Source organism: Sebastes umbrosus, chromosome 7 (assembly GCF_015220745.1).
Source record: "Sebastes umbrosus isolate fSebUmb1 chromosome 7, fSebUmb1.pri, whole genome shotgun sequence".
In the NCBI taxonomy this organism is placed as follows: domain Eukaryota; kingdom Metazoa; phylum Chordata; class Actinopteri; order Perciformes; family Sebastidae; genus Sebastes; species Sebastes umbrosus.
In genome coordinates, this window is record NC_051275.1 from 12051971 (window position 1) to 12063059 (window position 11089).

The 11089-nt window shown below is 38.4% G+C and overlaps 2 protein-coding genes across 2 annotated transcripts in view; both read left to right on the plus strand.

Annotated features, from left to right (window-relative positions):
* The first annotated feature begins 126 nt into the window (after positions 1-126).
* On the plus strand, positions 127-5018 carry serpinf2b (serpin peptidase inhibitor, clade F (alpha-2 antiplasmin, pigment epithelium derived factor), member 2b). Its single transcript, XM_037774865.1, has 9 exons — positions 127-400; positions 1167-1232; positions 2119-2193; positions 2313-2601; positions 2766-2909; positions 3074-3262; positions 3443-3585; positions 3919-4123; positions 4231-5018. The coding sequence occupies exons 2-9, from the start codon at positions 1179-1181 to the stop codon at positions 4581-4583; spliced, it is 1452 nt and encodes a 483-aa protein (XP_037630793.1). The 5' UTR covers positions 127-400; positions 1167-1178; the 3' UTR covers positions 4584-5018.
* A 1162-nt stretch (positions 5019-6180) lies between these two features.
* The window catches only part of rpa1 (replication protein A1), a 38538-nt gene continuing 33629 nt past the window's right edge, over positions 6181-11089 (plus strand). Inside the window, exons 1-7 of the mRNA XM_037776285.1 lie at positions 6181-6430; positions 7050-7097; positions 8023-8101; positions 8774-8882; positions 9370-9458; positions 9620-9694; positions 10922-11036. Of these exons, the coding sequence (XP_037632213.1) occupies positions 6401-6430; positions 7050-7097; positions 8023-8101; positions 8774-8882; positions 9370-9458; positions 9620-9694; positions 10922-11036 (545 nt within the window). The 5' untranslated portion in view covers positions 6181-6400. The remainder of the gene's footprint in view (positions 6431-7049; positions 7098-8022; positions 8102-8773; positions 8883-9369; positions 9459-9619; positions 9695-10921; positions 11037-11089) is intronic.

The window sequence follows — 11089 nt, forward strand, 5'->3', positions numbered from 1 at the left end:
GGGAAGTGTGGGCTTGTAATCTCCAACATCAGATGTGTAATGCTGGTGTGTCAGCAAGCTGTATTTGTTTGCCCACACGGAGTGGGATTAACCCCACTTTGGCAATTAATATGTCATGTTCTCTGTCACAGATTTAGTTGTCATGATATTATCACCTGCCCATTGATATTTAAAGTAGCTGAGCATCTCTGCCTTCAATATTTAACCCTGGGTCAGTCTCGGTAGCCACATTTACAAACAAATAGTGGCTTAAATGAGGCCCCAATCAATGCAAGTTGATGTTTAACTGTTTGCTGAGCAACTGCCAATCTTTGACTCTCAGGAATTCTGCTATCCGCAGTCACTTAGTCGCTCCTTTTTTGGACTAAGCAGCAAGTTTTTTTTCTAATTTAAATTTAAGGTAAGATCAACTTTATTTTGATAAACTTATTGGGATACTATTGTACATTTGAAGACTTGGTGGTATGTGCTAAATACTACTCATTTATTCAATGATTTTTCATGTTTGTGTAAGATCTGCAAATGGGGGCTACACCAGTTAATACTTCTGACTTTTTTCAATTTAATTTTTTTACATTTGGACATTTTAAGTTGATTTGAATACAGAATGTGTGTTGTTTCTGCCACGACAAGTGGATTTTCTGTCCCTCAAAGTTCATAGCCTTTAACAATGTTTTATTGAACAATAAATCATTGAAATTCATTTTAAATACATTTATTTAAATGTATTAAAAATGTATTATAAATGTATTAAACAATGAATCTTAAATTAAACATTATTAAAACTTTATAAAGTTTAAATTTTTAAACAATGTTTTATTGAGCAATAAATCTGCAATAATAGGAGGTTGTTCGAGGCAGCCTGGATGTCTGCTGCTGAAAGTGCACACTTAGCACTTTCTGTGTGGAAATCTTGGTGCAGGGTCTACAAAATCTTTTGTGTGGCTTCCATGCTTTAGGCATATATTTCCAGGTGATCTGGGTTTCGTTAAAAAAGAGGGCGACTAAGTAGAACTAAATTGTTTGATACAGCTAAGAAACTATAAACAAAAGCTGAGAGCGTTGTGTTTTAAGAGAGTTGAACATGAGTGGTATATTTGTTGTTTCATAAAAGTGATCAGGCTACATGTTTTTTTTTCACCCAACATCATTTCTCTCTTTTTCAGTTACGTAAGGACATGGACCTTCATCTGACACTCCTGTTGATCTGTCTCTGCAGCCAAGGAGTCACTGTAAGGCGCTTCTAAATCACTCTTTAAATTATGCTACGTGATTATAATCTGTTCTTACTCGGGCTGTCAATCGATTAAAATATTTAATCGCGATTAATCTCATGATTGTCCATAGTTAATCACAATTAATCGCAAAATAATCACACACCTGCTCAAAATGTACCTTAAAGGGAGATTTGTCAAGTATTTAATACTCTTATCAACATGGGAGTGGGTAAATATGCTTGTTTTATACAAATATAAGTACATATTTATTATTGGAAATCAATTAACTACACAAAACAATGACAAATATTGTCCAGAAACCCTCACAGGTACTGCATTTAGCATAAAAAATATGCTCAAATCATAACATGGCAAACTCAAGCCCAACAGGCAACAACAGCTGTCAGTGTGTCAGTGTGCTGACTTGACTATGACTTACCCCAAACTGTATGTGATTATCATGAAGTGGGCCTTTCTGTAAAGGGGAGACTTGTGGGTACTCATAGAACCCATTTTCATTCACATAGCTTGAGGTCAGAGGTCAAGGAACCCCTTTGAAAATGGCCATGCCAGTTTTTCCTCACCAAAATTTAGTGCAAGTTTGGAGCGTTATTTAGCCTCCTTCCCGAGAAGCTAGTATGGTTGGTACCAATGGATTCCTTAAGTTTTCTAGTTTCATATGATGCCTGTATCTTCACTTCAGCATCTTCACTCTAGCTTTAAAACTGAGCCCGTTACAACCTAAAAATCGCAAGTTGAATGCGTTAAATAAATTAGTGGCGTTAAATAAATTAGTGGCGTTAAAACAAATTTGCGTTAACTTTGACAGCCCTGGTTTTATACAACTGATTATATAATGCTTGTATAGATTGTTGTCTTATACCATCTTCCTTCTCAACAGAGTGTTGAGGTGGCAGAAAATGACTCGATCCCTTTGGTGCCTCTCATTCCTTTGATGCCGAGCCACCCCATAGAGGTTAGAGGCAAAAGTTTGGAATATATATGTCTCTCATTGTGCTTGATGTGTCACTGTGTTCTGGTCTTTTTTAAAAATGTTTCCTTGTAACTAACATTTTCTCCTATTCCTGCCTTCAGAATGTAGAAAATGAAACTACAGTACAACCAGAAACTGCAGCTACCACAGAAGTACCTGTAATTTTAACAACAACCATTACTGGGCCCACTGGGAGCTCAGAACAAGAGGAGGAACAAGATGGAGTTTGTCTGTCTGTCAGCCGAAGCCGACAGTCCAGGGAGGCCATCGGCGCAGCCATTCAAAAACTGGGCGTGCAGCTGCTACAGAACCTGGAGACGTCGCCAGAGCAGCCAAATGTCATCATATCTCCTTTGAGCATATCATTAGCGCTCTCCCAACTGGCTTTAGGTATGCACGTCCTGCTGTAGCTTTTACAGGACCCATTGCACCTCTCTGCATATAATGCAATTACCACATGTGAAGAATAGTGTCAGCAACTTGCCCCAAGTTCATAGTCATCTGGAGACTGTCGCCTTTTTCATCCAATTATTGCACCCCTTCCTATTTTACAGGCGCAGTAAATGAGACAGAGGAGCTGCTGATGCATCATCTCCATGAAAACACTCTCCCCTGCTACCACGAATCGCTGCATAATGTCCTGGAGCAGCTCAGGGACAACGACCTGCAAATTGCCACACGGATCTTCCTGCGCCAAGGTTACTTCCTAGAAATGATTATTAACTGTACTAAAAATTGAGACTATGCAGTTCCTGCTTGCAGAAACATTCATTTTTCTTATAATTTCTCTTAGTGCTGACCCTAAAGAGAAGGTTTAAGAGAAATAGAGCCTGAGAGTGTGTGTGTTTATTGTGTGTTTTAGGGTTTGAACCAAAGCAAGACTTTGTCGATGAATCCAAGCGGTTATATGACTCAGAACCAGCAGTCCTGGAGAGCCTGCAGCAGATAAACGACTGGGTAGACAATGCAACAAATGGAAAGATGTCTGACTTCCTGTCTGCTTTGCCACCCAATCTGCTCCTCATGCTCATCAATGCTGTCCATTTCAAAGGTGAAATGTCACCATATTCACATAATTCGCCTCTTTGTTTGTTGAGAATACTCATTTCCCCAAGATCCCAGTAGAAATAACCGATGAAATCTCCTGTCTTTGCAAGTTTTCCTTTTCATAAGCTACTGTATGTTTATGAATTGTGCTGCTGACTAAAACTGAGACCCGTGTTACCCACAGGAGAGTGGAAAGCTCGATTTGACCCGCGCTTCACCTCCAGAGGTGTGTTCTACCTTGACGACAAGAACATGGTTGATGTCGAAGTGATGGAAGATGCCAAACATCCCTTGAGTTTATTTACTGATAGTGAACTTGAGGCTCAGGTAAAATACTGTTTCGTTATTTACGGTTTCATTGCTGTGCCCAAAAATTCACTTGTCTCTTATCATACAGTTTGGAAAGAAACATAAATTCCTTTTTTTTTGTGATCAGATTTTATTGGTTTTAAAGATATGCTTTGGAATTTTTTTTTTTAAATTGCATAATTCAAAACAAAACATTAATTTAAAATAAATTATAATAAATAAATTAAAAAATGATTACTAATAAAGATATAAATAAATAAATAATTATGGCGTTCCTCACCCCCAAATAGATCTCAATGTAATACATATAATAACCTTTTACTTACAACACCATTTCTTCTTCCTGTGCAGGTAGCACGCTTCCCATTCCAGAAGTCAATGAGCTTGTTGGTGGTCATGCCTATGTCCGGCCAGGTGAACGTGTCTTCACTTTCCGCTAAACTGAATGTCTCGGACCTGTATCGTCGTCTGCCCAAGGAGAGGTCTGTTCAAGTTAAAGTCCCCAAATTCAAACTGGAGTATGCTCAAGACCTACAAGATGTTTTTACTAAATTGGGTAAGACCTCGTCATTTTCGTTGTTAACGTTATTTTCACCACACAAACAAATTCTTATTGCTCGATGAGATTTTTGGATTGACCCTGTACTCCCTGCTTTGTGTTAGGCCTCGGAGACATGTTCTCCAGTCCCAACTTGGCTAACATGGCAGACGGCCCCCTGCTGGTCTCCAGTGTGATGCACAAGTCCATCATGGAGATAAACGAGGAAGGTGCAGAGGCGGCTGCAGCCACCACTGTGGTCATCTCACGGGCATCCAATCCCATTTTCCACCTCAGCCAACCATTCTTCTTCGCCCTTATGGATGATATGACTCAAGTGCCCATTTTCATGGGTGTCATTAACAACCCAAATCCCGGAGCTCCTATCTTGCAGAGAGGAGGATTTGGAAACAAAGATAAAGTGGGATTCCCAATTGATAAGAGTCAGGATGGCACATTCGGAGGTCCACCTAAGTAATACCTACACTGCTGTCCCAGGGAAAACCCAGACCAAGATCTCTGTGATTGTACAGATTAAATGTACAATATCAATTAGCTGGATCAAAATGTGTGTGAAAACAGATGCTTTGTTTCATTGTAGAATAAACACACTAAGGAGCCCAGTATCCCATGTAAAAAACAAATATTAAGGACATAAAATGACAGTTTTGCTGCATTAGATGACATGTCCTGGTCAAGCAACTCTTAAAATTGTAATAAGATACAAGAAATGGTTTGCACCCATAATAAAATCTCTCTTCATCTTTATTTGATTGCACTTTAAATTTCCAAGATCTCAAAATGTAAGGCCAATGTCACAGCATTACTGCATCATTTTGTATGTAGTTGATTTAAAAAAAAAAAAAGATGTCATCTAATGGGCTAATAAATTGAATTGATTTGAATCACAACATGTCTGGGTTATGAGTTTTATTGTCTTCTTGAATAAAAAAACTATTGTTTTTGTAATCTGAAGGTAAACTGATGCATTTTTATTGAGACAAATAATATATACAACCATATAAAATAAAATATTTATACAACATAATGTGAAACAAAAAAATTATGCATTTGCAAAACTGGAAAAAGATAAAACCTAGAGGACATTTGTAAAAGGCTGGTGTTAATTTAACATACATGCGTGGCAATTTTTATGCAAATACTAGCGATTTGTGGTTTCATCTTAATAGCATTACCCTTTCATGTACTTTGGCAAGTAACTGACAGGTATTTGGAAGTCCTACCCCACTAGTGTTCTCCTTATCTCTGTGACTAAACAAGTGATTTATTAAATAGGTGTCATATTGTTTGAATGCAATAAAAAAGATGGGAGTTGGAGTAACTTCATACGTCTGACACTCCTGTTGACCTGTCTCTGCAGCCAAGGAGTCACTGTAAGGCCCTTCTAAATCACTCTTTGGATTATGCTACGTGATTTTAATCTGATTTTATTCTGGCTGTCAATCGATTAAAATATTTAATCGCGATTAATTGCACGATTGTCCATAGTTAATCACGATTAATCGCAAAGTAATCACACATCTGCTCAAAATGAACCTTAAAGGGACATTTTTCAAGTATTTAATACTCTTATCAACATGGGAGTGGACAAATATGTTTGTTTTATTCAAATGTATGTATATATTTATTATTGGAAATCAATTAACTACACAAAACTATGACAAATATTGTCCAGAAACCCTCACAGGTACTGCATTTAGCATAAAAAAATAGGCTCAAATCATATCAAATCAAGTGATTTATTAAATAGGTGTCATATTGTTTGCAATAAAAAGATGGGAGTAACTTCATATATTTTTGTAAAATTTGTTTTACACAGCCATTATTTTTTATTCGTTAACATAAATTTACTGCCCACTATATCTAATATAATACTTCCACAGTAAAGGTGTTTGCCATAACTATCTCAACGAGAAGTTACAGTGGAGTCTGAAATCTCCCATTTTGCCCCTGGCTGTGAATGCATCGCAGTACGCGCCTGACGTCATGACGTTATTATTTAGCGCTGACATGTACGCAGCTGGTCTCCGGTCAGTTTTAACAGTGCTTGTTGCTATGGTGACAGACTGCAAACTGAACCCAGGTCTGTGAACGGAAACGGAAACGGGAGCAGCACGTAACGACGACTGGTTGGCGCGTTATTCCAAGCTGTTGGCGCCACCGACACAATTCACCAAAGTCCTGTCAGAGTGGTAGAAGCACACAGAGCTGACTATCTATCTAACATTAGAGTCAAGTTCTTATTTTGTGTAGCTAAATCACCTCCTCGCAGACATGTCGAAGCTCTCAGAGGGTGCTATTGAGGTAAGGTTCATACTTTCAGTAGAACTAACACGACTAAAACACGAAAGACTGAAGTTAGAGATGGTTTGGTGCAGTCTGTAATGCAGTCTTTGTTTGCACTCCGAGCTAACTTACCTTAACTGTAATTTAACGTTAGTTAGTTATCTTAATGTAAGCTTAGCACCATCGTTAACGTTTGTAGCTGAAAACAAACTTGTCAAGCGTAGAAGACGTTTAACTCTCTAAGGTCAACATTAGATAATAACATCGAGTTATATTTGGAAAAAAAGGTGTTTTTCGAAATGTTTTCGATATATGGTCATATATATAGTTTTACAATTAATGACTTAGCTAGCTTAGCCAGTTGGCCTTTTTATTTATTTATTTTATTTATTTATTTTTGCACAATTTAAGACTATACAACATAACAAAATAATGAATGAATAATATACAGTGCAGGAAGAGGCAAAAAACCCACTGGGCTTATCTGAAGCCTCCACCTAGAGACAAGATTAATATAAAGAAATAATATGACTACATAATAGTGATAACAAAACAATTAGGATAAGATATATATATAATAACAACAGTAAATATATCAAAATATATTCCTTAATTGAATGTTTGTGTGTGTTTTCAGGCTCTAGGTAGTGGCATCGGTTTCAACGACGCAGTGCTTCAGTGTGTGGTGAGTAACAACACAAACTAAGATCACAGTCTTTCATAACGTTATACTGTTTAGCTACTACATCACTGCTGACTTTGCTTTATCTGGATTTGTCTCCTCCTACATTTGATCAACACCAGTTTGAAATCAGCTTTAGGAAGCATTATACTGTACAAACCAAAGTTGGATCTTCAGGGTGGAAACGTTTCTGAAACTACATTTCAGACCATGACACACCACTTCTAATTGTTGGTCAACCCCTTGAGAAACTCTATGAATCAGCCTATCATAATAACATCTTAAGGCTAGCTAACAACATCGTCTCTAACCCCAATCATGTTTTGAACAGTGAATATCAACTGTTACCATCGAATCGTAGAGATACAGGGTTCCACGATTTAATAAGGTTAGACTGAAGCACTCCTTTTTGCATCAGTCAATCCTTAAACTAAATATGGAGCCTAATCCCAGATCAAATGTGCGTTAAAGGGCCCTGAATATTGTCTTCTGTGATTGTAATGTTTAAATGTTTGTATCCTTGTTTATTGTCTTTGTCCTTTCTGTGATGTTGCAAACGGAGCTGCTGTTATGCAAAACAAATTTCAGACCTGTCTGACAATAAAGTATAAAGTAAAGTAAAGTAAGTAATTGAAAATACTACAATGTTAGTAGTTAGCAGCTCTTTTAAGGCCCATGCACATGTTTAACAACAGGAGAGACTCCAGGACACATGATGCAGCTCACTGTATAAGAAGTTAGGGGTTTTATTTACAAAAGACAGACAAGGGACTAACATAGGCAAAAACTTTTTGAATGCACCATACCTCAAACTAAACAAAATGAATGCTATAGGATGCAGTATGACACGAGTAGACAGACATTATATTTGAGAAGACAAACCTTTTTTGAATATATTGAACCATTTCACTTGTATATAACCTTTCAGAACATTCGCAAGCTCGATGGAGGAAGCGGTCCTGCTCGCTTTCGGGTGATGATGAGCGATGGACAGCACACTCTGTCCTGTAAGTTTGTATGTTTTTGTTATTTTTTTTTTTTTTTAAATACATGGTGGCATAATTTATTCTACCACATTGTTGTGACTGATTTAAAGATTTCATTTTATGATTGTTTATGAACAAATAGTAAAGTGGTTCAAAAATTGTTCTGGTTCTTAGATCTCCTTAGATTATCTAATTAAAATGTGGTTGGCATTTATTTATTTTTTACTAGCCACTAAATATAGGATGGGGTTGAAGACTGGCTGTTTTTTCCTCCAAGAAGTAAGCACAAAAACAAGCCAAACAAGCCTTTGCGGTGGCCTAATCTCTGGAATCGTTCACCTATTCATATGAAAACTGCTTAGACTACAGAAAACTTCAAGTTGCAGCTGAAGACTGACCTCTTCTCCTTGGAGTCTGAGTTGAGCTTGACACCTGGACTTCATCTTCTTTTGTGCTGCAATTATTTTACTGTTATGTGTACATTGTGCTTATTATTATCATCTGTTCTTATTGTCGTTTGCATTGTGTTTTCTGTCTGTTCAGCACGTTGGTCAACTGCGGTTGTTTTTAAGCGTGCTACACAAATAAAGTTTGACTCGACTTAGGAGCCGTTACTCTCAAGAACCGCTTAGTTGAACGAACCAGGAATGCCTGTCTGATTTTTCTTTTCTCACTTTTCCACACCTTTTGCAGCCTTCATGCTCTCAACGCAGCTGAACTACATGGCCGAGGACAACATGCTGGTCCCGAACTGCGTCTGCATTCTGAAGAAGCATGTGACAAATATACTGAAGGATAAACGGTATGCAGGTTTTTTTGTACATTTCTTATCTTCATATCAAGATTTTACGATGGGCCATTGTAGGTAAAACAAAAAAAATTATTACGGAGCAGGGAGAGGGGGGTGATAATCAGGGAAAAAACTCAGAATTTCGGAAAGTAAAGTCATAAATTTACGAGTAAAAAACTTGAATTTTCCTCTGAGATTAAAGTGGCAAATAAGTGTGTTGAGGCGTGCAAAGTGCAGCTATGTGGTTCCTAAACAAAAATACAGTACCCCGGTATTTTCATTACCACGGTTTTCTACTCAACTATTTTACTGGAAAGTTCGAGTTTTTTTTCTTGCAATACCATCATTTTACCTACAATGGCTCTAATATGCCGTCGTAAGATTTTGCCCACTGTCTGTATAGTTGCGTTGATAATAGTGAGCATATTTAGTAATTATCTTCCAAAACTAAATGCATACAATGCTATTTCCCGCGGTTTACGGTGATGTCTTAATACAGGCGGGTGGTGATCATTTTGGAAATTGAAGTCATCAACCAAGCTGAAGATGTTGCTGGAAGAATAGGCAATCCTACTCCTTACAATGAGGGTAAGTCTTCAAATCACATTTCATAATAATATTTGCTACTGACTAATTAATGCTTGTCTCGAAGGAGTGGTTAGTGAATATGTTTATGAAGTGAGATTAATATTTAATAATGGGTCATGGAGTCACTGCAGGCTAATACTAATGTCAAATCTTCCTCGCAGGTCTGATAAAAGACCCGCAGTCGGCGCCAATCCCTGAAAACCGCGCACCGCTACTGCAGCAAAATAAAAATGAAGGTGAGTAAGTTTTTATTTTAACTCTTGAACATGAAAGAAAACAGGGGGAAAATGTCAGGATTTATATTTTGTGAAAAACATTGCACAAATGGTTCATACACAACCACCAGATGGCAGCATTCCTCTGCTGCTCTATAATTTGGGTGACCCACAGATTTACAGGACACAAGTAATTTTGACAGCCCCGTGGAGAAACATTTTCATTTTGAGTTTTCACAAGCCAGTTTTTTCACAAGTGTTATTGACACTCCCAATTCTCCAGAGCCCCCCTTTTTTTTTTCATGTGAATGCTTGGTATCATAAACTTTAACAACCAAGAGCGTGTGTTGATGGGTGGCTGTCTCTGCCTGTCAGTCATTGTGTTTCTTTTTTTGGATGCACAGTATGAATACACAAACAAACACATAGCAACTACCTGGAGGGTGTATTTTAACCCCATGAACAAACAGATTTATTTTTCAAATTTGTTCATGTCAAAGATAAGCGGTGGATCACAGCATCGCAAATAACTTGGAGCAGGAGAGATGTGCAATCCGGCTGTCGGAGGGGGTTTTGCGGTCTTCTAGTGTGTGTCATAGCAGGTATTCATCCCCCTAATCTGCCGTGTGGGGAATGGAAGTTGTGGCGAGCACCCTCCTCATCAGCACAGTCATTGTTCATTTCTCTGTGTGCCGCTGGTTGATCTGGGGGCTTAATTACCAGAAGTGCAGCGGTTGGCAAAGTGGGAGGACTTAAGTGGACACTTTGAACTCTAATCCTCCGCGTGAGACGCACACAAATCAAATGTGCAGCGCTTGTTCAAACGGAAAATCTCAAAGTCAGGCAGCACAGCTCTCCTGGGGAAGAGCAGCTCCACTTTGTTACAGCATTTCACACTCTGCCCTGATTCTGTGAAATGTGAATCATCCTTCTCGCCCAAAATGCTGGATCACACATTTCTCCACCAACTTGGCTCGACAAGATTTTTTGTTTCCTGTTGGGAGTCTTTTCCTCCCGCTCGACTCGAGAGCCCCACCGGTGGTAAATTTACTTTAAGTCATTAGGTTGTTCTTTGATGAAACTTCCCTCCTGAAGTGAGATAATTACTGTGATCGAGCAGTTGCAATCCAAAGAAATTGGATTTTTTTGTAATTCGTCTCCAATGAATAATGTATGTGCCTCTCTCTTGACTTCTCTCCATCACTGCTCTTCATGGATCATTTATTTCCCTCTTCATTCCTCCAACAGTGAACAGAGGTTTCAATAAAGACTTTGGGAAAAAGGCCCCGTCTGCTGTGCCCAGTACTCCGGGGGGCGGCTCCAAAGTTGTGCCCATCGCCAGCCTCAACCCCTACCAGTCCAAGTGAGTATATGCCCCAGTCAGTCACGTCATGTCAAAATGTTGTATATTTGCTA